Below are 27,719 nucleotides of genomic sequence, written 5' to 3' on the forward strand. Positions count from 1 at the left end.
ACATTGCGTACGTTACCATAATCTGCTTTTAACTAGCGACCGCCCTAGAAATTCTGGGTACGATTTGACTTGCAGCGTAGTATGCCGTAGCTTTTGTTTTGAAACCTGTGACCTCTTCCCTCCCCCTCCCCCAGGGAGCTTGGTAAATTCGTGACTGTGCTATTATTGAACCAAAGCCAACGTCACAGATGGCAATATCCTTTAGGAAATATGGTGCAACAGAGCATCCGTGTAGAACGTAACCATCGCAGTATGACAGACAGAAACGTTTTCGACGGGAACCAATCCTGAAGCAACACAGTGTCAAGCTGATTACTCGCTCGTGTGCAGCAGGAGCCAGAATTCACAGGAAACAAATTGGACCCAAGCAGAAAGTACTACGAATAATTTCACATTAAGGTTCCTGCAGGCGAGGGATCTTTTGGTGTTTCGGGATGGTGGCCTGGCATGCGAAGGATTCATGATTAGCTGGTTGAAAAGGAAGGCTAAAGTCACCATTAACAATCGCTACATCAACCTCCTCCGTAGCAACAACTTGAATGCGAATATGTATGTTCCGGAGGGGCAGACCGTGTCGCGGATCACTGATCATATGCTTAAGGTGGGTCCCTCGCAACATTCCTTAAATTATGCTTATTTTTTCCTCTCCATATTGCTTTTTGAAGTGAATAGCTTAGGCCAAAGGCATAAGGTTAGGCAAAGCTGCCACACCCTAGACAACACTTGCCAATTCAGTCAGTATGTGGCCTTGAAGAGTATTTTATTGTAGGGTAGAATTAAGTAGTAGCTCCGCGGCGGCGATTTCCTTCTAACTTGACTTTTTCTACAGTTTTTTGGTTGCTAATTATGGATTTACCTGCAATTTTTGTCGCACTAATGTAATTAACCTGCAATTAACCCCTTTACGGGCTGCTCTAGAAGCAAGAGCCCGTGCTGGCACAAGGCCAGCTAAATCTAAAACAACAATTAACCCCAGAAGTTCATCCAACAAGGGGTTTCTATACGCGATCTTCGCAAGACAGAGCACGGGTATATATGTCTAGTTGGAATGGTTCATATCCCGTCTGGCAAGTGCAATAACTTGTTAACGTATGGGTACCCCCCCCCCGGCCAGTACTAAACACGGCGAAGGGACATTTCATTTGGCCGACAACAAACAAATGTACTGCCAAGTATCAGAAGCCATAAAAGTGTAGACAAAACCAGTTTCCAAGGTAAAAACAGGTGCGGAGCTAATGCTTAGAATTACCTAGTCTATAATTGCCATGAACCCAATACTAGAGTCCAGTTTTTTCAAAGTCTATTCCAGGTTGTGCCTTTTGAGGTAATTGAATGGCCAGGAAGGTTTGGCTAAATTGTACTTTTTTAGAAAATTATATGTTGGTCCTGGTCCAACTAGAGGTTATGTAATAGGCTACACAGGGTGTTGGCATATTGTGCTTTCCAGAATCAAAGCCCAAAACAGATATCCTGAGACAGAAATAAACCGTAGCAGTTTGCTGTAATGTGTTTTCCATTTAATAATATTAGTAATTTTTTCTTGAGAAATTTACAAATCATTTGTTGTTTGAAACGAATGAGTGTAATAAATTAATGACAACTTTTTCCTATTTGAAATGGTATTCAGTTACTGTGGTATAATATAGATAGAAAAGATGCAGAAGTGGAAAATACCCATTGAATATTGAGAGAACAAAGAAAAGAAATGCATATGCACAATAAGACGAAAAAACAAAAATAAAGAAAATTAGAAAAATGTCGAAAAATCGAGCAACTTGTGTTTCAAGCAGAAAAGATTGAAAAATAATCCTCTGCCTAAACTTGTAATTGCTTCACATTCAGAAATAATTATGATAATCATCCGAGGCAAACCCCTCTCCCATAATAAAAAGTAAAAACAGTTGAGGTAAGAGATAATGAAATGAGTGAATTAATGCAAGGAGTTTCTTTCCTATATTAGTATAATGACAATAACGTCTTCATAATGCAAGTGATAAGATTCACATTATATGTAGTGTTCAGCTATGACATTATTGTATTTAATTCAGTACAGATGAATAGATATTTTAGCTAAGTTTAAGAAAGTATAATTAAAATTAAGAAAATAAGAACACAGTGCCTTATGTTCATTTTCCATCCTGTGCGCTGAATACCTGAAATATCAAGTTCCCCAATAAATATACGTACTTGGTGTGTGCATGGCTGTGAATGTGAGCAGCAGTACATTATTGAATTAATCTTTAATTCAATAAATTTAGCTAATATAGGCCAAATTATGAAATTACATATTTCAGGATATAACTTTATTTTGAATCAAATACTGTATTTATGATTGAGAAAGAGAAAGAAAATATTTTTATGAGAGACTAGCCAATCCTATTCCTAACTTGAACTTATTATTGTGTTTTATTAAAAGTTTCTTTATATTATTCATGATTATTATTTTCTTTTTAGCATTCATGAGTGTTATTTCTTTGTAGCATTCATGAAGGTTATGTATTTTTGCATATTTTCCTTCAGTATTCTAAACATTATAGTATAATTATATATATAGTCAGTGACCACAAGTGTTGTTAAACTTATGGAACTGTATGTGAACTGATGTTGGTTAATTGAACCTAGGATGCCTGGAATCCTTAGTCCCCCAACCTTGGTAACTGATCATAAAGAGTTACTGAAAGCCTGCTGTATATTAATGATAGTCAACAGTTTTGTTACAATTCTGTACGAGAGTTGCAGGTCAGCATTTGTTTGGAGTAAGCTTAGATTGCAATATTATGCTTGCATCCTAAATGAGGTTCTAGAGACATTTTAGTAGTGGGTGGGGTGGTGGATTGGATTCTTATTTGAGGTCAGGTTTGAAAATGGAAAGTTACAGTGTAGGAAGAGTTTTATGTCAAGGAGGAAGAGTTTTATGTCAAGGAAAACACTCCCTGACCTTGTCTTCCCGTAGGCAGGTAGTGACATCAGTGCACGTCATGTGGTACACTGCAGGCATTACTTAATGTCCTTTGCAGCATCCCTTCAGCCTCCAGCTCTAACCCCTTTCATTCCTCTTACTGTGCCTCTGTTCATAGTCTCTTTCTTCCATCATACTTGCCAACTTCTCTTAACCATTGTTTCATAGTTCACCTGTGAGGTTTTCCTCCTGCTACACCTTTAAAACCTTTTTACTCTAGTTACCCCGTTCATTGCTGAATGACCTAACAAGCCCCGGTGTTTGGCCTTTGGCCTAAATTTTGTATTCCATTTGACCTTCTGAACAGTATAAGAATGAAAGTATTTTTCTTAAAAGAATATTATAAAAGATAGCAGTAAGGGATGTCTGTTTTATGGTCTTTTTTGTAGTTTTTGTCCTGTCTCCAGTTTTTCTTGGAAGTTGTACTCATTTCCAGTACAAATAATTTCAAAATTTATTTAAAGTACATAGTCTACATTACACAAAATAGCATGTGGACTATGTATGAGTTAAAAGGCTCAAGTGATGAAAAATAGTTTTATTACACATATCACTTCTGAAGACATTATCATAGATTTGCCCTCACTCCATTTAAGGTAGATGTGAATATAAAAATTATTTCATTGAATGACAAAAATGCTGTTATTGTAATTGACTGTATTAGAACAAACCTGTAAGGAATGGAAATGGCAGAGGGTAAAAAATTAAGTGGTTATTCATTTCCTTGCGGGGGGGGAGGTAGCTGAATGAACATTCAGTAGAAGTGGCTTCAGACAATGTCTCAGAGGGATTAAATATTTAGAAGTTTTCGTAATACTTGTAAAGAAAATGTCTTTCACATACTATAGGTAAAATTGCATTTGTTTTTTTTAATTTTACAAGCAGTTATTGAAAGGATTGCAAGGAGTTGTAAAGGTCTTTCTTGATTACTTGATACCCTGTAGTCATTTTAACAGGGAATTTCAAAGTTTATTTATAAGATGATGCATCATTCTGCCTTCAGGTCAGGTTAGGTGTAGAGGCCATGCAACTAGTACAGATGTCGTCGTCATCGCTGTCATCATCATCGTTATCATCGTCATCTTCATCATCATCATCATCATCATCATCATCATCATCATCATCATCATCAATGTATCTACCTGTAGATTGACACATTATTATTTCTCACTAAAAATCAACCAAATTAGCTGAAAATCACATATGTAATGTAGATTAATGTAAAAAAAATTGATAGTTGAGACTATTAAGCAAGTTTGAAGTGAATTGCAATGAGTAATATTAATTTGAAAGCTTCACACTTCACACAAGTTTATTAACTGGGTGGTATAGACTGAACTTTCTGCAGATGTTCAACTAGTAAAATACTTTCAGAATAATAAAATAACTTTAATATTACTCAAAAAACAAGAAAATTAGGTTTTATTATTACTGGCTCAAAAAGTCCCTTGTAAATCTCATATTCTTCCTGGACTTGGTAGGCCAACTGGTGAAAATTTTTCAGAAATTCAAGAACTGTGTAAAACATTTTAAAATTAAGTTAGAAGACTGAATATTTGATCAGTAGTTTTGGTCAGCGAGATGATTATATGTTTAAAATCTTAAAAAGATTGGTTAAGTTTTCTGGTATTACTTTTTAAGTTTTATGTAAGTAACTTACCCAGTAATTACTAAGAAAGTGTAAGGGATCGAGTTTTGAAGAAATGTCAGTTGGGTGCATGGATATGTACAGTTTACATTTAGAAATACATACATACATATTGTGAATATATCAAAGTTTGAAGTCACATGCAGGAACTTTGGAGTGACTGTAGGGTCAGGGAATATAAGCATGTATGTGAATAAAAATGACCAAAAACATTAATATATCCTATCCTAACCCTCCCATAACCTAACCTAACATAGCCTAGGGCATCATGCCCTGACTTCCAGTTATGCCCTAATTATGGTATGGTCCTCCTAATTTTTAGCTGAATCGTTGGGGTTACAGAATGTCAAACTAGGTGTAAATTTTTTTTTTAAAGCTCACTGAGGTCTCATTTCACTGTTTACATTATTTAGTTTTCCAGTTGGTTTTCTTTGTATTATAGTTTTTAGTTGATTCTTTACTTCTTATTTTCCTTTCTCTGCTGGCTTCCTTTCCCAGTTGGAGGCTTTGGCACATAGAATTTTGCCTCTCCAGATTCCATAAAGAGTATACAATATATGCCTATTGGATATCAAAGTACAGTGTCATTGTTTTAATAAGAGACGTTAAAATATTTAAAAAAAATAAACACAAGTAAGAAGGCCTAGATGTGGCAATAAGACCTTTTAAAAATAAATGTCTTTTTTGAAAATCTTATTATCAAAATCAATACAGGAATCTAATTCAACTGTGTTATCAGATTTATACCTTAAATAATTTTGAAACAAGGAGAATTTTTATATTTTAGTGTTAATAACGATAAAGCCAGGTTATTTATACAGTGGTTTGCATCCATTAGCAATCTGATAAGAAAGATGCAAACTACTAACTTTGTTCTTCACAGAATGAAATAGGACTTTGGAAGTGATTTATTACCCTTTCCTGTAAGAATTATTTTCAAAATTACAAACTTTTAGGTTGTAAGAGTCATGAAATAAAAAAAATGTGACTAGTAAAAGTTGTTTATTATATTTCATTGAGTTCACTTTAAAAAATGCAAAAAAAAAAAAAAAAAAATGCATGAGGAACTGAAGTTATATGCAAACAATTTACTAAACAAAAATTTAACTTATACTTTATACTTTTCGTACAAAATTTAGTAGTAGGCTCGACTAATGATAGTCTTGTTAAGTGAATAAGCAAGTTAATCATAACTTATGTGGCTTAAATAGAGTCCTTGCCTAAACCAAGACCGCGGAAGTTCAGTAGGCAGTCAAGAATTAACAAATGACAAAAGAGAAGCTAGGCCTGATATATGGTGTTTGCCTTCCTAATTTGGGAAAATTATTTTGTGGACTGCCCTTCAGCATCCACATTTTACTGAATTTGGTATGTACAATAGACTAAGTTACTGGGTATTAGTTAGTTATAAATGATTTGTTTAACCAGACCTCTGAACTCTTTTAGGGTTCTTCTCGGGCTGGGATTTGCTGGGTATTGAAAACATCATAGGATTACTGTGTTCTGTAATAAACACACTTTATTGTGTTTACTGAGCCTTGGGTTTTACTGGCTTTTGCCATATACAAATAGAGATTCAGTTAAAAATTGAAGTGTACGGGGTTGAGTTTTGAAGGAAATGCATATTGGGTTGCAAGATTTAATGTGTTAAGGAAGTTTACTACTATGAATTCAAACTGCATAGACACGTACAGTTCATAAAAAGAAACACATACATCTGCATGCTCTGGAGCCTCACAGCATAGCCTAGGCTACTCTAGATTCAGTAGGTTCAGTAGTGTTAAAGATGAAGTGTAGTTAGGGTTAGATTAAGCTTTTGCTAACCTTAACTACACTTCAATATACAGTATTAAGAGTTCAAAGTCCCTGGCAGAAACTGGGAAGTGACCGCAAATTGGGGGAGTATAAGTAGGTGTTTGAGTAAAGTTTGCCAAAAAACTTAACCTAACCTTAACGACACTTCAATATATTAGAGTTTGAAGTCCCTAGCAGAAACTGGGAAAGTATAAGTCTGTGTTTGAGTAAAGTTTGCCAAAAAACTTAACCTAACCTTAACGACACTTCAATATATTAGAGTTTGAAGTCCCTGGCAGAAACTGGGAAAGTATAAGTATGTGTTTGAGTAAAGTTTGCCAAAAAACTTAGCCTAACTTTAACTACACTTCAGTATATTAGAGTTTGAAGTCCATGGCAGGAACTGGTGAGTGACTGCAGACTGGGGGGAGTATAAATATTTGTTTGAGTACTGTTTGTCAAGTAAAGCTTAACCTAACCCTAACTACACTTCAGTATATTAAAGTTTGGAATCCCTGGAAGAAACTGGGGAGTGACAGCAGACTTGGGGAGTATAAGTATGTGTTTGAGTAAAGTTTGCCGGAAAACTTAATTGAACTTTACACTTCAGTATATTGGAGTTTGAAGTCTCTGGCAGAAGCTGGGGAGTGGCTGCAGACTGGGGAAGTATAATTATGTGTTTGAGTAAAGTTTGCCAGAAAACTTAACCTAACCGTAACTACACTTCACTATATAAGAGTTTTAAGTCCCTGGCAGAAACTTGGGAGTGACTGCAGACTGGGAGAGTATAGGTATGTGCTTGAGTAAAGTTTGCCAAAAAACCTAACCTAACCTTAACTACACTTCATCTTTAACAGTACCTAATGAATCTAGAGTATCATAGGCTATGCTGTGAGGTTTCAGAGCCGAGACCATCTTAGTTTGTCGAGACCCTAACCTAACCTGATGTAGGGCATCTCCCTGACTTGGGAGTAGGGTTTTCCCCACCCTTGTTTAATAAAGATTTTCAATACTTTTGGCTAATTCCGAGATAACCCTGGTCTGCCGAAAACTCTGAACAAGTTTGAAGTTATCCCTCGAAACTGAGCATAAAACCGTAAATTCTTTGCTGTTACAGAACTCCAAAATCCACGTGTTGTTTTCAATACCCTGTAACTTAGTCTAGGTCACCAAAAATCTTAAAATGTGTATGTTGAAGGGCAGTGCTCAAAATATTTTCCCGAAGCCGTGATCATACCCTGTTGGAACTGGGAGAAACGTTGGTGAAATGATTGTATACTTTAATTGACAAATACATACATTGTAGAAAACTCTACAGATTATGTCCATCCTCTTTAAATACTGTACACGGGTACATGGAATCCCTGAATTTCGACTATTTCCCTCTGGAAGATGAATAACATCGGAACGTTACTCGCCCGATGTAGTAGCAGAGAAAAAGCAATACAGTAATTAGAAAAATAGAGAAGACTCTATACAAATTAAATACAGCTGTTGCAGCAATTTCATTCAATATTATTATTATTATTATATTATTATTATTATTATTATTTATTATTATTTATTATTATTTATTTATTATTATTTATTATTATTATTATTATTATTTATTATTATTATTTATTATTATTACATTCCCTCTGTTGATGAAGGCAGTAGCCCTCATAAAGTGAAAGTTTTGAGCATATTTCTATCAGTACTGTACCAAGATGCAATACATAAGAGAATGGTCTTTTTTAGTGTGCATCTTTAAAGAAGGTGATTGCACTTTGTAGTCTTCATTATCGCTATTATTATAATATAATAATATTAGAAGTGTAATGAGACCAAAGAATTACATATAAAAATTCTTATAAAGCTCTTATAAAGGATTTGCTTTACAATCTAAAAAAAAATATCAGCCGCAGAATATAATGGAGGAAGTTGGAATGACAGTGGAAAGAAACCAAAAGGGAATGGATGAAAAGTTTAAAGTTGAAATTCTATTGCACCAGAGGCCAAAGGATGTCAGTGGTTTAGTAATGTCTATAGAATTGAACACTGTCAAAGGTATGTTATACTTTACCTCCTGAATGGGATCCTGTGGTATTAAATTTAAATGTATACATGATGTTAAAGTTAAGCATTACCTGTTGTTTTGTACTTTATTATAGTATGCTGTAATGATTTTGAAAGATATGTCTTTATGCTGTTGCAGCTTACGGTGTTCAACACAGAATGTCACACCTTCCCCCTGGAAGTGCCAGGTGGGACCATAGTGCAACATGTGAAGAAGATGGCAGTTGGACATTTTTTTGGTTTCCGTGAGGTTGACGGGACTCGTACTTACCGCTTGGTATTGTTACGAGGTGCAAGACCTCTGTCAGATGCCAATGCTCTCCATTTTGAGAAGATTATAGATAATGGTAAGTTTAATTGTGCCCTAGATTGCTAGTGGTATTGCAATTTAAAATTATGTGGCAAGTGTGATTTATATGGGAAGATGCTAGTGAACTATGTTGCATTGAGAGGGCTGCGATTTGTGATGGAGTAAAACTGTATTTACATATCTTACCATGTCATGGTGTCTTTAGGTGATTAAAGAATGCTGAAGACATGGTAACTACTATATGTCACACATCAGAAAATGTAGGTTGTCTCTGAGTCACTTAAACCAAGAAATATAAGTAAAATAAAAGCAAAAATCAGCTTAGCAAGTGAATTATAAAAAGTAATGCAAAAATAAGAACATTTAATTAAATGCAGTATTTACAGAGTATGTGCAAAAATTAATTTTTCTTGTAGATAGAAAGTGAAAGTATAAATACAAGAGCTTATGCATACCTTTTTTGCACTTTCTTAATTCTCTTCCGTCCAGTTTGCATTTGATGGTCATTATCACATTTTCTCAGATGACTTTCTTTCTAAGTTGGAGTTTCAACATTTTATTATTGTGGCTCTTAGTTGCATGTTTCATGTCCACACCACTGAGGAGAGAATAGTCGTAATGTCAGCCTGGCCTCTATGGGCACCAGAAGAGTTGAAAGACTTAGATCTAGTTGGGTGAGAACTATGAGTCTGGAAGATTTTGATGTCTGAATTGTAGACTTGAAGCCCTCATCTAATGATATGTTCTTGATTGAAAAATGAAAATAGGAGCAAAACAAATTAGGGAAGTTGTACAGGTAAGTAGGAATCAATTTGGAAGATTGTATTAGAAGTAAGAACACAGAAGGCTGTGCATGTAGGAATACTGTAAAGGGAATTTTTGCTCCTCTACCAACAAAAGTGACATGCCACTAGTTGGTGACTAGATGACTACCTGAATGGGGATAGCTCTACTCTTCACCGGTCAGCTTTGCATGAAAGATTTTGAATGTGTTTATTTTTTTTACCAAGGAGGTAAGGTGCGTGTTCGGAGGTTTTGTGCTTGAACTTAAAAATAAAATTTTTGAAATGAACCTTGCCTCTCCATTAAATACCTTTTACTTCCATGCCAGCGGAAGTAAAATCTATATAATGGAGAGGTAAGTATTTAAAAAATAAATCATAAATTAAATATTTATATTTTAAGACACAGGAACTGTAAGTTAATAGCGGTTTATTTTTCCAACATTCTTTCTGTGTTAATGATATTTTAACATGGTAAACCCAGAGTAAATACCATTCTCTGTATATAAAAATATAATTCTTGGATTCTTTTGGTTGCAATAGTCATCCCATAAGTATAGTACTCTTTCATAATTAATAGTTTGTAATCCTTGTTAAATTACAGATATCCTCCTGTTGGTGGAACGTAGGGAGCCACCTCCACCATCTTCAGAGCCCTCTGAAGAGGCTTCTTCCCCTACTTATGAGCAAATTAACAATGCAACAGCTCATCTTCCTAAACAGAACGAGAATAGAGATCCAGATTCCAATAGTACATCCTCCGATGTGAGTAGGAAATTCTTGTTTTTGTGGGTGAATGTTCTACACAGTGCCTTAAAATTAGTTAGGGTACAGTTTAGGTTAAGTTCCTTTTACATCGTTGCTTATTTGTTAAGAAAAATACTCTTGAGTGATGCAGAAAGTTATTGGGACTGCATGATGTCCATGTCACATCTTGCATTTATATTTAAAAATAAAAATTAGTTTTCATGAAAATATCTGGTCAGCTAATGAAACATTCTGAAAGATTAAAATTTTAGCCGTATTTAGCACAGTTATGTTCTTGGCTTAGCATTTTATACTGTGTATATTTACTATTTATGGGGGCAAGTGTGTTAATGTAGTAAAATATTAGAAGCTATTGTGTATAGATATTTGAAAGTGCTCTGTGCAAATGTTGCCACAATATTCATCTTTTGTTGGTGGGGTAGCAGTATTGCATATTTTTTAGTAAATCTGTGCTATTGCATATTTCCTTGTGTATTGGTTTTTTTTAGGGAATGGGACAGGGACAGTATTCAGAAGTCTTTTAAGGCAGACTTTTCAAGTAAATTTGTAGTTTCAGACGGAATTGCGACGTATTTTAGTCACAATGATTGAAGCTTCAGTAAGGCTCATAAGTGCTGATCCAGAATCAAAGGATGTTTTTGGTCAAATCTTGGGGAAACTAGAACGTCGACATCGGCCAAAGGTTGATCGGAATAACCTTAGACAACTAGTAGATATGGGCTTTGATGAAACCAGAGCAACCAAAGCACTCCAGTTGAAAAGGTATTATAAATTCTTCTTTGTTCCAGTGAGGTTTGGTGTTAACAGCAGTACAGCAATTTCCTTGTCAATGTAAACGTTTTTCCAAAATAGTAATAGAAGCAGTTATCAGGATGCATGAGAAAACTTCCCATAATTCTTCCTTGTTCCCCTTTTGATCAGAAACATTTTAAGTTATCTTGTATCCAAAGCACATTTTGCATATAGTAAGGCAGAATATAAACAAACTTTTAATGTCAGTTAAGGAGTGAAAACTACTCCTAATTGTAAAGACCTGCCTGGAAGCATATTTATTTTCACAGAAGCCCCCCTGTCTGTTAGCAAGTTGATTGTTTCAGTGGGCCTCTTTAGAAGAGCAGCTGTGATTCTGTGTTTCAGTGGGCTTCTTTAGAAGAGCAGCTGTGATTCTGTGTTTCAGTGGGCCTCTTTGAAAGAGCAGCTGTGATTCTGTGTTTCAGTGGGCCTCTTTAGAAGAGCAGCTGTGATTCTGTGTTTCAGTGGGCCTCTTTAGAAGAGCAGCTGTGATTCTGTGTTTCAGTGGGCCTCTTTAGAAGAGCAGCTGTGATTCTGTGTTTCAGTGGGCCTCTTTAGAAGAGCAGCTGTGATTCTGACTCCTTGGAAGAAGTTACTGGTTACAGCCCCATAAGCCAGGATGAATGACAGTAAACCTTCAGTGATCCAGACAAGAGGGATAGGGCCACTTGGCCAGATCTTTAAAAGACCTGGATCTTTACAAAGTTTTATATCTCAGAAGTTGTTGATAAATGTTAATTTATTTCAGAGGATTTTAATTTAAAATTAATTTTAAAAAATAAATGAGAGAGTGTCTGTTATGATCAAGAGACATAATTATTATTGCTTGTGTATCTACCAGTTAATTGTATTAATAGTGGATATAAAATATAAAAGATTGAATTAGAAGGAAATATACAAAACTAGTTTGAGAGAATAATTTATTGCTAATATATAATAAAAAAGTGAGTATGATCTAAGCTAGTAGGAGAAACATATCCTTGATGATTGTGTAATATTTCTCTTAGAAAAAATCAAGTATTTTTTCTAATGGGACATGTAAACAAATTTCATCATGGGCACAAGAATTAAGGCTAAAAGTTGCCAGATGCCAGATTCTTGTATCTGTTTCCTCATTATTATAGAGTGAATGGTTATGAAGTTAATTGGTAGTTGCATTCCTTATAACTGTGCAGTTGGAATGGGGTTATGTAGTTTTAGAAGTTTTTTGAAGAAAATTTACCATATAACTTAGATCATTTAATAGATTAAGGAGTTACAAAAAATCTTGGCTCATAACATTTTTCTTAAAAATTAAGAAAAATCACATGAGTGCATGGCACCACTGTCTATAGTAACAACCTGAGTATCATTTCTGCTAATGTTTCTTTTAAAGGTCAGTTTCAACGTTTTGAAAGCTTTTCGCATTTTAACATTTTTCTGTCATTAGTTGGGACTTAAAGTATTTTCTTAACTGATATCTTTAGAGAATTAATTTTTGGTAATAGTTTATGCACTTCTTTAAGGTCAGTACTATTGGAAGACCTGTTAGACCAAGATTAACAAAAGCTTGTTAGACTGAAGATTACTGAACTCAGTAGATATGCCAATTACATATTTTTGTTCTAACATGTTTACTGTTTTTGTATTATGTTGTTTGCCATGCACTCTAGGCTACATTGCTGGTTCTTTGCTTTGCTCTTTTTATTTATTATGAAGCCTCATGTCTTTTCAGAACAAATTTTTACCCCCCGCATTATACAACATGTCCTTTGGGATAGCCACAAATTTCTTGGTGTGTTATTAGTTATTAGTCCACTTGAATATTAGTTTTTGGATGTTGTACACCACGTATTTCTAGTTGGGAGGTCCAACAGTGGTAAATTTTGAAACAGTACACTCACAAAATATTTGTTATTGTTCCCTTTTTTTCTACCCATCATAGAGATTTTAATGATGCTGTGGAGTGGCTGTTAGATGAAAAGAACTTTGAAGGTACTGAACTGAGGGCAACTAATGAGATAGGAACTTTTGGTTCAGAAGTTATGACCGATAAAAGTTCTGTAGATGATCAGCAAGAAGACCCAGCAAAGAGAATCTTGAGACAGTTTCTTCAGTACAGAAGGAAGTGGTTTCAGGTAGGTCATACAGCAGTGTTTGCTTTGAACATTTATACTCTTCATAAAATAAATTTGTTTGTACTGAATAAGAGAACATGAGGATAACATTAACTGGGGCTATATGTATTTTCATTTTATTGTACTAGTTTTAATCTCTATACAGTAAAAGTTACAGTATGTTACTATGTAGATTTTCTCATGATAAGGTAATATAATTAAGCCACTGGGTTGCATCTTGAGACTCTCTTAGGACTCATCCAAAGGATTTGAAAGTTTCACTGCAAATAACTTTACTGTGTGCTTTGCAAGGCACAGTGTGTGTGTGTGTGTGTATATTTTACAGTACTCACCTGTGCACTTTGTGTGCTGATTAGGGTAATGTTGGATATCCAGATTAACAGGCTGAGGTATACCCTTTGGAACCTACCCTTCCATCATCAGTATGCTCAAGACTAACTTAAGAAACAATATGCAGCTTTAGTGCTTGTGTATTTACTTAATGATCATACAGTTCAGCCCCACTTTCCTTGTCTGAAACATTAGGAATCGAGCATAGATGGTCATAACTTGTGAAGTCCCCAGCTATAGCCATATTAGTAGAATTATGTATTTTAATCATCGTTAAATGTGACATACAAGTCACAGGTGGAAAGTTCTTATCTGAAGCCTGAGTGGGCCATTCAGTCTTCGAAGTAGGCAACATATTGAGAAGCTCATGAAACATTCAGTTGGGAGACATAATACAAGACATTTTAGGGATAAAGGAAGTTAGAAAGTGGTTTTGTGCTTTAGTTTGCCCTACTGTCACCAACTGAAAGTGGTTTTCTGCTTTAGTTTGCCCTACTGTCACCAACTGATATTGAAACAAAAATCCTCTCCTTTGCTTAATGCGTCACTATCATCATTCTTGTCACTCGCATTTTTATGTGTGGTAGGCATCTGATGAATTTTTTCCCTTGAGCTCTTTCAGCTTTACCACCTTACTCAAATACTCATTCTATCATTTCATGCCTACCACTTTCTCAGTTCTGCAAGTGCTCCTATACTCTGAATATCATTATCTACTTTTTCATTGGTGATCAAATCCTTCTAGCACATTCCAGCAGAGTCTAGGCATTTTGTACTTACATTCTCTTGGGATCCCCATTTACTTTGCAAGTGGTAATGCCCCTTCTGCATAGACAAGCACAGGTCTTGCACATAGATTACCAAGTTTTTGTTAGTTTTTACAATGCCATACTCATAATTTATGGGCATGCAAGGCTTCTAGTTGATTTTTTGTCCTTGTTTGATTCATTTTCTAGATAGAATAAAAAGTATTTGCATATAAATTTTTGGTTAAACTTGGTAAATTTCAGTTTAGTTAACATTTTAGAAATGTGCCATCATCAGGCCTTGGGAAGGGTTTGGGGCAGTGATTACTTGCAGTGTGCTTTGTGCGGCACACTGCTGACAGTACTAAAGGTTCTTTGACTTTGGCCCTAGCTGCAATGCACACTTGTCTAATACTTTGCATTCATTCCATTTGGCCTTTTCTCATCTGGCTGCTTAGCTCCAATCACCACTTACCTTTTAAGGATACAGTAATTCTTTGGCTGAGCCCAGTGAAAGTCTAGAAATGACCGTATGGTCTTGTGAAACAGAATACATAACTATCTGAATTCGAGTCTACTACTTCTTAGAAACTTAGTATACTGTATTTTGGTTATTCATCTGTAGATTACATATCTTATTTAGAAAAATATTAGTTGGCTATAATGTAGGAAAGCTACTCCTGTGTATGATGTGAAATAAACCTTTTGTTTTAAGCAGTATAGTCTGTATATGATATGATTAACAATACAGCATCACTCTTGTAACTTAGAGGAATTTTCATCACATTTTTGAGCTGGAGATATATAAGGTAGATTAAAAATGAACGTGTCATAGACATTACAAAGCAAACATGAGTACTAGTTTTACCAGTTTGATTGATTTTTTATTTCCAAAGCCAAATCAACAAGCAGTACAGAGACTCAGTGAGATGGGCTACCCTGAGGACCGTATTATAGATGCACTAAGAGTAAATGGAAACAATGAAAATGCAGCTGTAAGTATTGAGATAAATGTAGAAGTTAGGAAATAACAAGAAAAAAAGATAATATTTTTCAAGTACAAACCACTACCTAAGTTTCTAGTGAAATGCTCACAGTAATTGAGGAAATCATGAATGTATGTAGATCTAGACTTAGAACCAGGTAATGCTATGTTTTAAAGTTTTTTTTAGCACTCGGCTTTCCAAGCTACATATATTCATCATATCTTTTCAGCTTCTTATCTACAGAAACCAAAAGAAATAGCAGTAAAAGTGGGAACAATTATGAACTAAATAAAAAGAAAATACTTGTTGCTGTACAATTTATTGTCATTCTTCATCAAAAAAGGAAGAAATAATAATAGTACTGTATGTGTCTGTGATATGGTCATAAAATAAAACATTACTGTTGTTTTGTCTCTTGTGAACTGTGTTTATCATTAATGATTAAATGAATGTAAAATTTTGATTAAAAAAACTTCATTCAATAGTACCGTATATTTCCATGTATAAGATGACCTTTAAATCCTAAAATTAATGCCTAAAAATTGGGGGTTGTCGTATACTACCATTCTAAAATTCAAACATTGAATTCTAAGTGATGTTTATCGGTAGGCTAGCTTCTTCCTTGGTGCAATAACCACCGACACATGAAAAGATTCTCATTATGAAATAAACTAATAATGAAGGTAATAAAACCATTTTTACCATATATATTATTGGCATATCTTCATAATAAATAGCCTATCTGAGGAATTCCATATCTAAAACCCATCAGATTCCTCACAATCATCGCGATCTGTTTTGAAAAGTTTCTCATAAGACTCATCACATATGCCATCATCATAGGGATTCAGTCTGGTTCTGGCGAGTCAACTTCGGCTTTGTCATCGCTATTGTATAGATCATCATCTTCGGTACCATCCATGGCATTAGAGATACCACATTTTTTAAATGACTTATGACATTTTCTACTTTAACTTTCCCCATGCTTTTATAAAAAAAAAGCAGAAAACATCAAGTGCTCCACCTGTTGTAAAAGATTTTTCTCCATTCATCATCCAGTTATCCCATTGCTCTCACATTATCTTTAAATGGCTTGCTCAAACTAACATCAAGTGGCTGCAGTATAGCTGTCAAACCACCAAGAATAACTGCAATATCAGTACTGCATTGGTTCGTGATAACGGGGTTTTAGTATTCGCCGTTACATGGCTACGAAACATATCTCAAACCAATAAATTGCGTTCGTTTCGTATGCCATCTGGCCGTGTTCCAGATATTCTCATTCCAAAATTTCACTCTGTATAGGTATCAAATATCATTATTATTACATGTATGGTTACTTTATTATTATCTTACAGGAGCATTATGCTTACTTTATCATTTATCATGCATCAATGCTTCAACCATTGCTGTATACTTATTGTAAGACCACTAGCCTGATTATGCATCGTGGCACCATCACTATTATTCTTTCCCGCCAAGTGTGATGCATAACCAGTTCCAGTTGAGTGACCGCTGAAGTGACAAGTGTGAGACTTCTCTCTGCTTCGATGTTAATGTCTATCTGTCTTTAATATATGGGAATATTAAGAATCTATTATTTTAATTTATCAGCCTTTGTTCCATTGCCTACATGGACATATGTGGCAGAGTTTACATGCTGCAGATACACATACCACTCTCGTCCATTCACTCTTTCTCAAGAAAATGAACAAAAACATCAGGAGGAAACTTTAGGTTTTGTTTTGTATTTAAAAATAACCATAGGTTTCAATTTTTTACAATCAGCCACACAGGATATCACCACAGTAAACCTCGTCTTCTCGTGTCCTGTACTTTTGATGTGTGCTGTTTTTACTCCTTTTAAGTCTATTGTTTTGTTACTCAGCATGTCAAGTTTAATGGATTTTCATCCATATTTCCAATATGTGACAGTGGAAACTGATGCCTTTTTCCTCAGCCGAATGACGAACTTGTGAAAACTTGTGACTTTGTGATCGAGATCTCTCCAGAGTTTTTGGGCAATTTTTGTTTTCTCTCTTATTACCAGATTTTTCCTGTTCAGAAAACAAATACACCAGCCCACTGTTGCTCTGAAATCTTGGCTTCCTTCTTTGTTTGACTTAGCCCATTTTAGGGCATATGATCTTATGTTATTTCTGGTTACAGTTTAGCCATCTTGTCTCTGCTAGATTACCCATTCTGCAACATCATTTTCCAACTTTGGCCAACGATTGCTTCCTCTTCTCATTGCACATTTTTGTTTGGGTGTTTTTCTTAAATTATCCTCATTCTTTCTCCACTCTTGTACCATCTTCACGATCACATCGAATGTTCCAGCAGCAGCACAGTTGTTTGAATTCTTGGATACTTCTATAATCTTCAGTTTAAAACTAGCCTCTTATTTTCTTCTTTCCGCTGGTGGTTTCATGGTTGATATGGGTACACGGTACTACTGGCTTACAATTTGGATTTACAATAATTTTGTCTCTTCATGCGGATGGAAAAGTAGGCCTCAGCTGTGATTTGTCCAAGGATTAAAAGGATGAACCACTGTTTGGGGCGGAAGCTGTAGGCATAACTTAAAAATATGAAATGGATCTTCAACTGCAACTACAAAATATTTTTACAATCTACTAAATAGTTATGTATAAAAAATGTACAATTTATGATCATACTGTATATATCATATTTACAAAAACGTTTTATGTATTTATATACAGTACAGAAAAACATTATGCAGATATCAACCACTAGATATAAAGCAAATTGTTATTCCTGGATAGATTAAAGAGATAAACTCACTCTCTCTCTCTCTCTCTAGCCCGTGCCAGCACAAGGCTGAATTAAGTCGTAGTGGTAACTTTTTTTTGCTGGAAGGGTTAGAAGTATGTATGTGTATACTTTTAAGGGTACTAATGTTTAAGATGACTTTGAAATGATATTAATAATATAATTTCAAAGATTAATACAGTATTAGGATAATAACTTATGGTATATTTGATGTAGGATGATATTTTTAAGTATATATTAAATTTCCATTTGAAATTTCAAGATAGGCAGTTATAAGCGTTTTTAGAAGGGGGTGTTAACTATTCTCAGATTTTAAATATTTATGAAGGTTGTGGTATGCATCCCCGCAAATACTGGTGGTTTACTGATACACATGTAATTTTTAATAGTGTATGTATTTTACTGATTACATGCAGAATAGAATGAATTCCTTCTCATTACTTTGAGTACAAAATTGTTTGTTCAGTGATTCTTCAGCAACAAAAGAATTTTTTCCGCTTCAGAAAATATTTACTATACCCTATTGGCTCGTACATGGCGATAAATGTATCGTTTGTTGGAAAAAACATATCTCGAATATAGCCTAGCCTACACTATGGTATTCAGTACAAAACATACATATATGGTAGCCCAGCCTACACTATAAAGTATACTCTATATATACACGGTATAGTAATTATTAACATCAGCTAATTCTGGAAGTTCATGCAGAGTGACTTATGATAATTCAGTACAAAGAGAAATTGAATTACAAAGAAGAATTAACTTAGCCTACACTATGGTATATCATACACATATATGGTAGCATAGCCTACATTAACATTATACTGTACTCTATATTCACATATTAATATTGTATTATACAAACATCAGCATAATGAATATGCATCTTTTCCATGGATCTTTTAAAATGTATATATTCTTATATTGCTCTTGTATTATAAGTTGCGATCATAGTGATCAATGTTTTGGTTTGGAAATCGATTACATGGTGTTTATTTCGCTGTGTTTAAATCAGTACAGAGCTCTTTTCTTGCTTCTAGTTAGCATAAATGAATCTCTAGATACTTTATTTGTATGGGGAAAGGTTATTTTTCGTTTTACGAAGTGTTTTTAAGTTGAAATATAACTTAAATATGTCTCTTGTGAAATTATTCTAACTATTTTTCGGGCATGCTTGTTTTGTGAAGTAAAAAATCAAGATTCCATTCGCTATGTTCACTTGATTTCATCATAATACGCGCTTTACATATGTATCATTTATCGGCGTGAAAACAGCAGTAATGTGTTCTTTCATGCCCAGTAGTTTTGATTAAAATATTTTCTCTCCAGTTTTAATTAAGGTTGAGTTTTATCATGTTGCCGATGCACGATAATTTATAGTCATTAGCAGCTTAAGCACTGTTTTCTCAGCTTCAGCAACAAGTTACTACATTTAGCAGTGTATTTCCTTGCTGATATTTTACCCAAAGCGAATAACGGTATAATGTAAAAATATACGAGTCCTATTCTACTTAACGTCATTTGTAACATAACTACGGTAATTGTTTACTACCGTACGATGGCTGAATGCAAGCAAAACGGCTGTTGTTATCCAATTCGGTTATAAGCAAAACAACAGTTTCTCTTTCAGTTGTTTATGGCTGTATGCATTTACGCAAGAGTGTAACGTTAATAACAATACTTTTATCATTCTCTTTTACTTTTTTTAACTAGAAGATGTAATAAAGAGATGGAGGAAAAGAAGTTGGTCTATTGTAATTTGGTCTCTCTCACTGCCTGTGCCCACGCGAAATGTAAAAATATTTTATAAATATTGTCATATCGGTATTAATTGCTAACCCCATCGCAAAATCGAGTTATCGTAAGGAAAATTATCGTAACTCGAGCACTACCTGTATAAGCGTTGTCCCCCATATTGCTAAATGTATATCTCTGTGTGTCTGTTATTGTCTCCTTGGCGCAATGTACTTCTGGTTGTTCCCTATTGTTTTGACTTCCCTTAGAAAATCTTTCCGTTCTTCCAGGTCTCTGTTTTTCATATAGGCCTAATTCAATCTCTTTTTGGACCTTTCTTGGGATTATCTCATGCTACTGTGCTTCCACAATATTAATTTGCTTGTTTTTGTGTTAATTTACCTACATATATTTGAAAATTCCAGGCTCAGAAGCTCTCCCATTTATATATATATATATATATATATATTATATATTATATATATATATATATATATATATATATATATATATATATATATATATATATATATAGAGAGAGATAGAGAGAGAGAGAGAGAGAGAGAGAGAGAGAGAGATTCCTCGTTTCTTTTCATTAAGAGTATTCATAACATTTTTTTATTCTTATATCTTCTTTTCTATACCGATTTAGTTCCAGCTTTGTCATTTCCTCAGAATATTTAATGTTTTTTAACTGTGTTTATCATCAAAATACAAGATACTTTTGCATGAATGCCATACCTGATGAAGAATGTATATGTATGTTTAAAGTCTTCGTAAGGGTTTGTCAAAACAAATAGATGATAGTGCAGCAGATTGCTGTAAAAATCGTTCAGATAGTGAAACAAGCATGAAATTTGGCACAAACATTCCTAAGACTACGCTCTCTTAGAAAAGGCGCTGGCCTGAAAATCAAGATGGCTATTTTTTCAAAATGGCCGCCATCTATGTTAATTCACTGGTTTTGGAGCATCTATTGGATGGAATATGCCAGTTTTTTTTTAAACCTCGACTTTTAGGTTATAAAATGTTTCATACCACACATTTTATTGAAAACCATACTAAATGAATTGTAACCAAGATGGCGTACAAAATGGTTGCCATAAAAGTTTTTTTCTATCACAGCGCTGAACATAGAGACCAACTGTTTTATTTAATGGTATATTCATGTGATCAGACAGTTTAACTAATATGCTATTTTCAACTGAAATAGTAATGGTATGGTCACATACAACATTGTGTCTAAGACTGTAACCATAAAAAGAAAAGAAGAAATACGGACTAAAGCGCAACCAATCTATGTATAGGTCTCTCAACCTACACCTTTGAAAAATTCGAGGATAAGAAGGTAGGCATAGCATGACACGTTGGATGCTCAAGCTAGATTATCTACTGAAGAGAGGGCAATATTTATCTAGACTTCACATTTGCAAGTGCACAGAGCTGTGCAGGAAGACCCAATAGCACTTGCACCTTTCCCGACAGCCTGCTTTGCATCCACATTTGGTAAGCTGTTGGCAACTCTTGGCTAGCCACTGATACTCCAGTGCAAGCTGTGGCCCAAGATATCTGTGGGTGGCTTTGGTATTGCAGTGTTTGGTGGCACAGGGTTCTTTGTTTGAAAGGAAGCTGGTGAGATGTTTGTGAATGTGTCCGGCAATTCAGGCACCGACCTCACTTTCTCAGGTGCAAACTTTGGTTGCTGTCTTTCCTGTCAGTGTTCTCCTTGGTGGGGTGCTGAAATATGGAGATGCTAGTTCCATGGAAGGAGGTAGTGGCAGTAGTTGCAGATGGGTTGTGGTCGATGTTGTCCATCACTGCAGTGGTGAACAACCCTTACCGCCAGTACTGGGGACAGACCACACCCTCTCCACATATTTACTAACTGTGGCATCTCTAACTGTGCAGAGACCTCCAGTACTCTGTCATAAGAGATACTGAGGCCATAGTGATGTAGCATTTCAACCAGGTTTCTCTTCCTGGTTTTGGCATAGACAGAGTCCCATGTAGACTGGGAATGGTGTTTCTCTGTCTTTGGAGTGTCTATGAGTTGTTGCTCCCCTCTTTGTATCGGAGTAACAGTTGAACTGCATGAGCTGAGCAATGGCCTGGGCTGACTTTGATGCCAAATCGTAACTGTGACTTGATGTCAGCCCCATGCTCAACCATCCCTACAAACTGGAGCAGGAGGGAGGCACAGAATTTCGTACACAAGCCTCAGAAAATGTGCCATCAAACCGTGACTGATGATCAAGTATAGACTTTCTGAGAATATTAGCTGCTTTAGCAATGATAACTGCCTCTGAAAGATCAGATGATTGAGCAAGTGCTTTTCCCATCCTTTTGAAATGCAAGTAATACATCTCTGCCAGATTTATGAGCCTCAAGTTCTGGAATTTCTGCCAGAAGTTTGTCTTTGAGTCGTGGAATTTACACTTGGTGACTCTACACCTAATTGTTCCAGACGTTGTTGGTAGAGGTGGCAAATATCTGCCAAATGAAATGTGACTGGATCATCTGAACAAAGGTTGTTTTTCAACAATGTATGTCATCAGTTCTGACAGAACTAGTGGATACACATCTGATTCTGACTCAGTGCTACCTTGGTCTTTCTCAAGGCTCCTCAGGTAGGACCTTTTCTGTTGTAGAGGGCACAAAGACAGGCATGGTGATACTTAAACTCCTGTGCAATGACATCCCCACCAGTCAACTTAGCAAGGAGCTTGCCATCACTAAGTATCTCTGCACATTCACGCAATTTCAAGTCAAGGCCCTTAGTACTGGCCTGTCTGAGATCAGATGCAGGTGCCACTTTCTCACAGAAAATGCAAACTTCATTGTCATGACTGGTTCGGCGCAGTTTTTACGACTAGTCTCAGTGTTGCTGGTCTGGTCATTGGATTTGTCGCTTTCTTGCACGGTCCAGTTTAGTGTTGTTAAACAACAAGCGACCAGTTCACATGGTATTTTTGCTGCATTTTTCCTGAGAGTGGCCTCTATGCCATCACCTTCATCAGCCTTGCTGGATCCATTATCAGTGGCATTTCATTAATTTCACTTAACATGGGAATGTTCCTTGCCAGCATTGTGTACCCATCATGGTCTAGGACATGATGACTTGGAGGTGATGTCAAGGCTCACCTCTTTGTCCTTCTGACAAAGACAACACAAACTCCAGTTTGTTTTTCTACTGCTCAATATTGGATTGGCATCACATTCTGCCATGATTTCACTTTTGATTAAGGCCGAGGGGTTATCCTTTACCACCTTAAACCAAGCACACATTCCTGTATGATTCAACTAGGTTCGGTCTCCCTACACCTAGCCGATCATTCATCCAGTGCCATTTAAGTCCTGTGTGATCTGTACACCATCCGGGTAAGTACATGAACCATCATGTACAGCCCCCATACCTTGGCGCGCTCTCGCGCTGGCATCCTGTCTATTCAGGTGCGGCTATCTAACTATAGCTGGTCTGGGGCTGTTAGAAAGCATTTGGGACACTAAACTAAACTATATTACAACTACTAGTCTAAGACTACAGGATTAGTAAAGCTGGATTAGCTGGCACTGAACCCCATGCTGAGTTACACAGCAGTGATGTCACCAGTGTGCCCTGGTTGTGTGCAGACATACACTCTTTTACATTTATTAATTTTCCTTCAAAATTGATGAGTTATTCCGAAAGAGATGGCCTCATTAGGATCTAAAACCACAGAAACCAAGATCCATGCTTAAAGCGATAATTGTTGAACGGGCATTATTTCTCATTATAATATTGTTTCTACCTTTTCTTGGCAGCCATATAGCCCCCATATTTAAAGGTAAACTGTACTGGGAAGCTACAGAAACATAATATTCACAAGAAATAGTATGGAAGAGCTTTACCATATTGCTAGAAGCAAATACATGCCATTCTAGTGAAAAATTAGCCAAAATCTGTCGATACTGGCCGCCATCTTGGAATTTGGCCGCCATATTAAATTTTTTGCGTGGCCAGCGCCCTTTTCTGATAGAGGGAACTTTAAAGAGCACTTGTGCAAAATTTCATGCTTGTTTCACTATCTGAACGATTCTTATGAAATATGCAATTATCTGCTGCACTATGATTATTTGGGTCATGAATGTCATACTGATAATGATACACAAGAATGCCAGGATTATATATAGATTTATTACTGCACGTTATATATACAAAACTTTTACGTAGCAATTCTTCATTTATATAAGTAAATTAGTTTTGGGAACTGAAAAAATATATACATTAAGAATGGTACCAGCATGAAAGACAACTAAACAACTACCTTTCCCAGTAGGGGTTTAATCCTGGCTGTATGACATCTTTATGCCCTGAAGTCAGCTTAACACCTGATAGGAACTGGCAGCGCTGTAAAATGTTTTTGCCACGTTTAAAAAGAAACGTGTTGTTTTATTGTTGTTAAAAGCTAGAAAATCGGCAAAAATTGATCAGAAAATTATATTTGTGTTTTATAACTTGCGCTGTATGGTATGAGTCAGAATATTTGATGTGGCAGCGCTGGTCACTGCCCATGCCCTACTCTTTTCGCCGTGAAGGAGCCAATAGGGTATAACAATGCATTGACATATCTTCAAAACAAATTTCATCTCTTTAATCTCTCAAAGACTCAAATGTTATTCCATTTCTGTTTACCTGCTGGTCACACCCGTCCACGCGACTAACAACAAAATTTTGTTTTTTGTCTTCCAAAGATATATTATGTGTACAGTACTACTGCACATTTTTTAAAACATTATGAACACACTCAGTGTCAGCATACATGCAAAAAATACAGAGAGAGAGAGAGCCTTTATACAGCAGTCCATGCAACTGACAAAAAAATGTGTTTGTTTTTTTGTCTTCCAAAGATGTATTACCTGTACTACACATTTTTAACACATTATGAACACACACACACACAAACAGTGTGTGCATATGTGCTAATACCCATGGGTTAAAGAGACTCAAACTAATACCCATTGGTTAAAGAGACTCAAATTAGAGAGAGAGAGAGAGAGAGAGATTTGGGATTTTTTTTGTAAATCTTGGGATTTTCTGAGGTCAATTCTTGGGATTCAGTAAGAAAAATAATTTGAGTAGCAGCACACATCCAAGTGACTCAGGTCAGCCGTTAGCAAGCCATAACACTAACCTTATGAATTGATGCTCTACTCTCCATGTAGCAGTTGTCTTATACTATATATATGAGATAAATTCATGAAAATTTGTAATTTTTTACCTCCTCTTATCTGGAGGTCATTTTATGCATGGAATTATACAGTAATTAAAAAGATATGAAAGAGTAAAATAATGAGACTGAAGGCTTTTTAATTTTCCCCTTACTATAGGACCCATTTTCTAGACGTCTCTGCTCTATATTCTCTCAAACTTTCCTTTAAGTTGCCATATTTTACAGGAAGTTTACAATTGATTATTATATAACTGTTTTTATCTGTTAAGTGTTTTGACCTTATAGATCTCATGTTTAGCATTAATGCTACACATTTTTAACTGAAAATACATCAATAAAATTATACTGAGTTATTTGCTAGATAAGTTGGCATCTTACATTAACTTTTCTTATTGCAAACACTGTTTTTCTTCCAATTTTGTATACAAACTAGAATATACTGGGCTCTTCACAAAGTCCAAATCTTTGAAGCCTTATTGTACAAATTTATATAAAATAAAACAATATAACCAGTTTCCTAGTGAATGAAAACAAAAATTAATGATTGAGGAGAGGTTTTATGTTAAATATTTATTATGTGTATTGGTGTAATAATAATCTTGTCATGTTTCCATCTTAATCTAATTGTAGAGGGAGCTGCTATGTGAAAACAAAGTTATACCACCAGATGATGTTGGCCTTGAGAGGAACTCTCCAATTATCTCTGCCATTCTAGCTTCTCCAGTCATCCAGCTTGCTTTGCCAAAGCCCAAAACTCTATTAGGTTTGTAATTAAACATTTTATTGTGAAAAATAATTGTGCTACAGCTTTAAAATATAATAGATCTTAGGTAGCATATATATAGCATTTTGGAGTGTTAATTAAAACCATCAAAAGCTTCTGTTCTTGTATGCATTTTTATTAATAGTATAGAAAGATTCAGTGTTACTAAATATTTTTATAATTTTTTAAAAGTTGAAGTAAGTTATTTTATCTCAGTGTTAAAAGTTTTCATGTATATTTTATAGTCTTGTAGTGTTATTTGTAATTCCAGAGAATTTAAGTTTTAAATGGATATTCAACTTTGCCTTTACAGCTCTAATGATGTTGTTTGAAAGTCCCACCAATGCCAACATGTGGTTGAGTGACCCTGATACTCATCCAGTTGTTAGCCAAGTGTTAAGGATATATCATGCAGAAAAGCACAGTCTCAACCACAAACGTTCTGTGTCTGGCTCTTCAAGTTCCATTCCAACATCTGTTGCTAATAGCTCAACAGAGTATTACCAGCCTTTCTTGAGGTCAGTCACACCTCCCAGAAATAATTCTAGTTCAGGTACTAGTTTCAGTATCAGAAGTGATAGTTATTCTCCTCAGTCATTCCAAGCCAGTTTTATAAGAAATACCAGCAATGGCAGTTATAGGAATGATCAGCCAACTATACGGTGGTCACCTGGCAGTTCAAGCCTATCTGGGCATATTCCTTCAGTTTCATCACCTGTTCCATCATCTCGTGCAGATCCTCTACCAAACCCATCCTTTACACCTAATCAGCAAGGGCAGACAATCATAGAAGAACCAATGTCGCACTCAGGCTCGCCTGTTAGAGGGATGGGAGGGTTTCGAACTGTGTCTAGCATTGCTAATGGAGGACCCCAGCAATTGGGTCAGTCTTTAATATGTAGTTCAGCTGATGTTGAAATGGTTGAGTCAAACCAAGACTCTCAAGATATGGATACTCAATAAACAAGTGAATATAGATAAATTTTTGTTTTTATATATATGTAACTTACCAAGTAATTACATAGCTATTAGTTTCTACTTTTAACAGTTGTTCAGCAGCTTTGTTTTTAAAGTTCAGGAGTTTCACCAGATGGTTTGGATTGTTTTCAAAGGATTTGGTGTAGTATTCTTTACTTTGGTTTGGTAGCTTCTGCGCTGTATTTTTATAGCTTAGATAAGCTTAGCTTAGCTTAGCTTTTGTAGATATTGACTTAGTATGTCAGACTCGAGTGTGACTAGTAACTGGTATTGCAGCAAGGGCTGCAATACTAGGTTAACCTCGTCTAATATGACGCGCATTTAATGTTTTCATTGCTGAGGACAAGTTTGTTCTCCTGACTTGATGTGCGAGGAATGTAGAAACTGCGACGATGTTAAATGGAGGATTTTTACTAACTATTTAGATAAATTAGAGAAGACTAGGCATAGAAAGGTGGCTGCTAGAGCCGAGGCTAGAGCTTCTGTGTCCTCTACCCCTAGACTGGCCCTTTCAACACCTGGTAACACTCATTTACCTGTTCCTACTTCTCTCAGACTCCTACGACTTGTTACTCTGGCTCCTTTCCTCTGAAACTCTAGTGCAGCCAGTCTTAAAGCGCGATAGACAAGAAATTTGACGATTAGTGAACACAGTATTAAACAGAGGCTCGGTAAAAGTGCTTTTAGATAAAGCAAGTGGTGATCTCTGTGCTAGTGTTGTGTCATCCCACCTATGCTCCTATATGGAGGTCCCTGCCAAACTCTGTTGCACATGGGAGGAGGCAAACCGTAAGTCCAAGGGAGGTCAGTGGGGTTTGCCCACTAGTAGTTGCTCCCTCTACCGATGCTGTTGCTATTTGACAGGTTGTGGTAGCTAAGCGCTGGAAAGGTGTACCAGTGGGTCACATCTTATCCTCCGGTGGTTCTGATTCCGAGCCCAAAGGATGC

At 35.7% G+C, this 27,719-nt stretch overlaps 2 protein-coding genes across 4 annotated transcripts in view; one reads left to right on the plus strand and one right to left on the minus strand.

The window, feature by feature from the left end:
• On the plus strand, window positions 1-26,775 carry Kpc2 (Kip1 ubiquitination-promoting complex subunit 2). Of its 3 annotated transcripts, none has more exons than XM_067108662.1 (8): window positions 1-601; window positions 8,599-8,806; window positions 10,156-10,316; window positions 10,870-11,081; window positions 13,036-13,228; window positions 15,201-15,299; window positions 25,661-25,793; window positions 26,107-26,775. In XM_067108662.1, exons 1-8 carry the CDS (start codon window positions 461-463, stop codon window positions 26,754-26,756), a joined length of 1,797 nt encoding a protein of 598 aa, XP_066964763.1. In that variant the 5' UTR covers window positions 1-460; the 3' UTR covers window positions 26,757-26,775. The 3 variants fall into 3 exon arrangements, with proteins under 3 accessions (XP_066964763.1, XP_066964765.1, XP_066964764.1); XM_067108663.1 differs by having other exon boundaries at window positions 130-601; window positions 10,876-11,081; XM_067108664.1 differs by lacking the exon at window positions 15,201-15,299.
• The window catches only part of LOC136841597 (PIH1 domain-containing protein 1-like), a 71,719-nt gene continuing 45,491 nt past the window's right edge, over window positions 1,492-27,719 (minus strand). The window contains exon 8 of the mRNA XM_067108666.1: window positions 1,492-4,101. The gene's annotated coding sequence lies outside the window, so the exon portion shown is untranslated. The remainder of the gene's footprint in view (window positions 4,102-27,719) is intronic.

The sequence above is a fragment of the Macrobrachium rosenbergii genome, chromosome 9, assembly GCF_040412425.1.
Source record: "Macrobrachium rosenbergii isolate ZJJX-2024 chromosome 9, ASM4041242v1, whole genome shotgun sequence".
In the NCBI taxonomy this organism is placed as follows: Eukaryota; Metazoa; Arthropoda; class Malacostraca; order Decapoda; family Palaemonidae; genus Macrobrachium; species Macrobrachium rosenbergii.

What these genes read in the sequence shown, in the direction of transcription:
- Kpc2 (XM_067108662.1), top strand. Translation starts at nt 461, where the DNA reads ATGATTAGCTGGTTGAAAAGGAAGGCTAAAGTCACCATTAACAATCGC. An exon ending in TCACTGATCATATGCTTAAG is followed by an intron (nt 602 to 8,598) that starts GTGGGTCCCTCG and finishes ATGCTGTTGCAG; the next exon opens with CTTACGGTGTTCAACACAGA. An exon ending in CCAATAGTACATCCTCCGAT is followed by an intron (nt 10,317 to 10,869) that starts GTGAGTAGGAAA and finishes GTAAATTTGTAG; the next exon opens with TTTCAGACGGAATTGCGACG.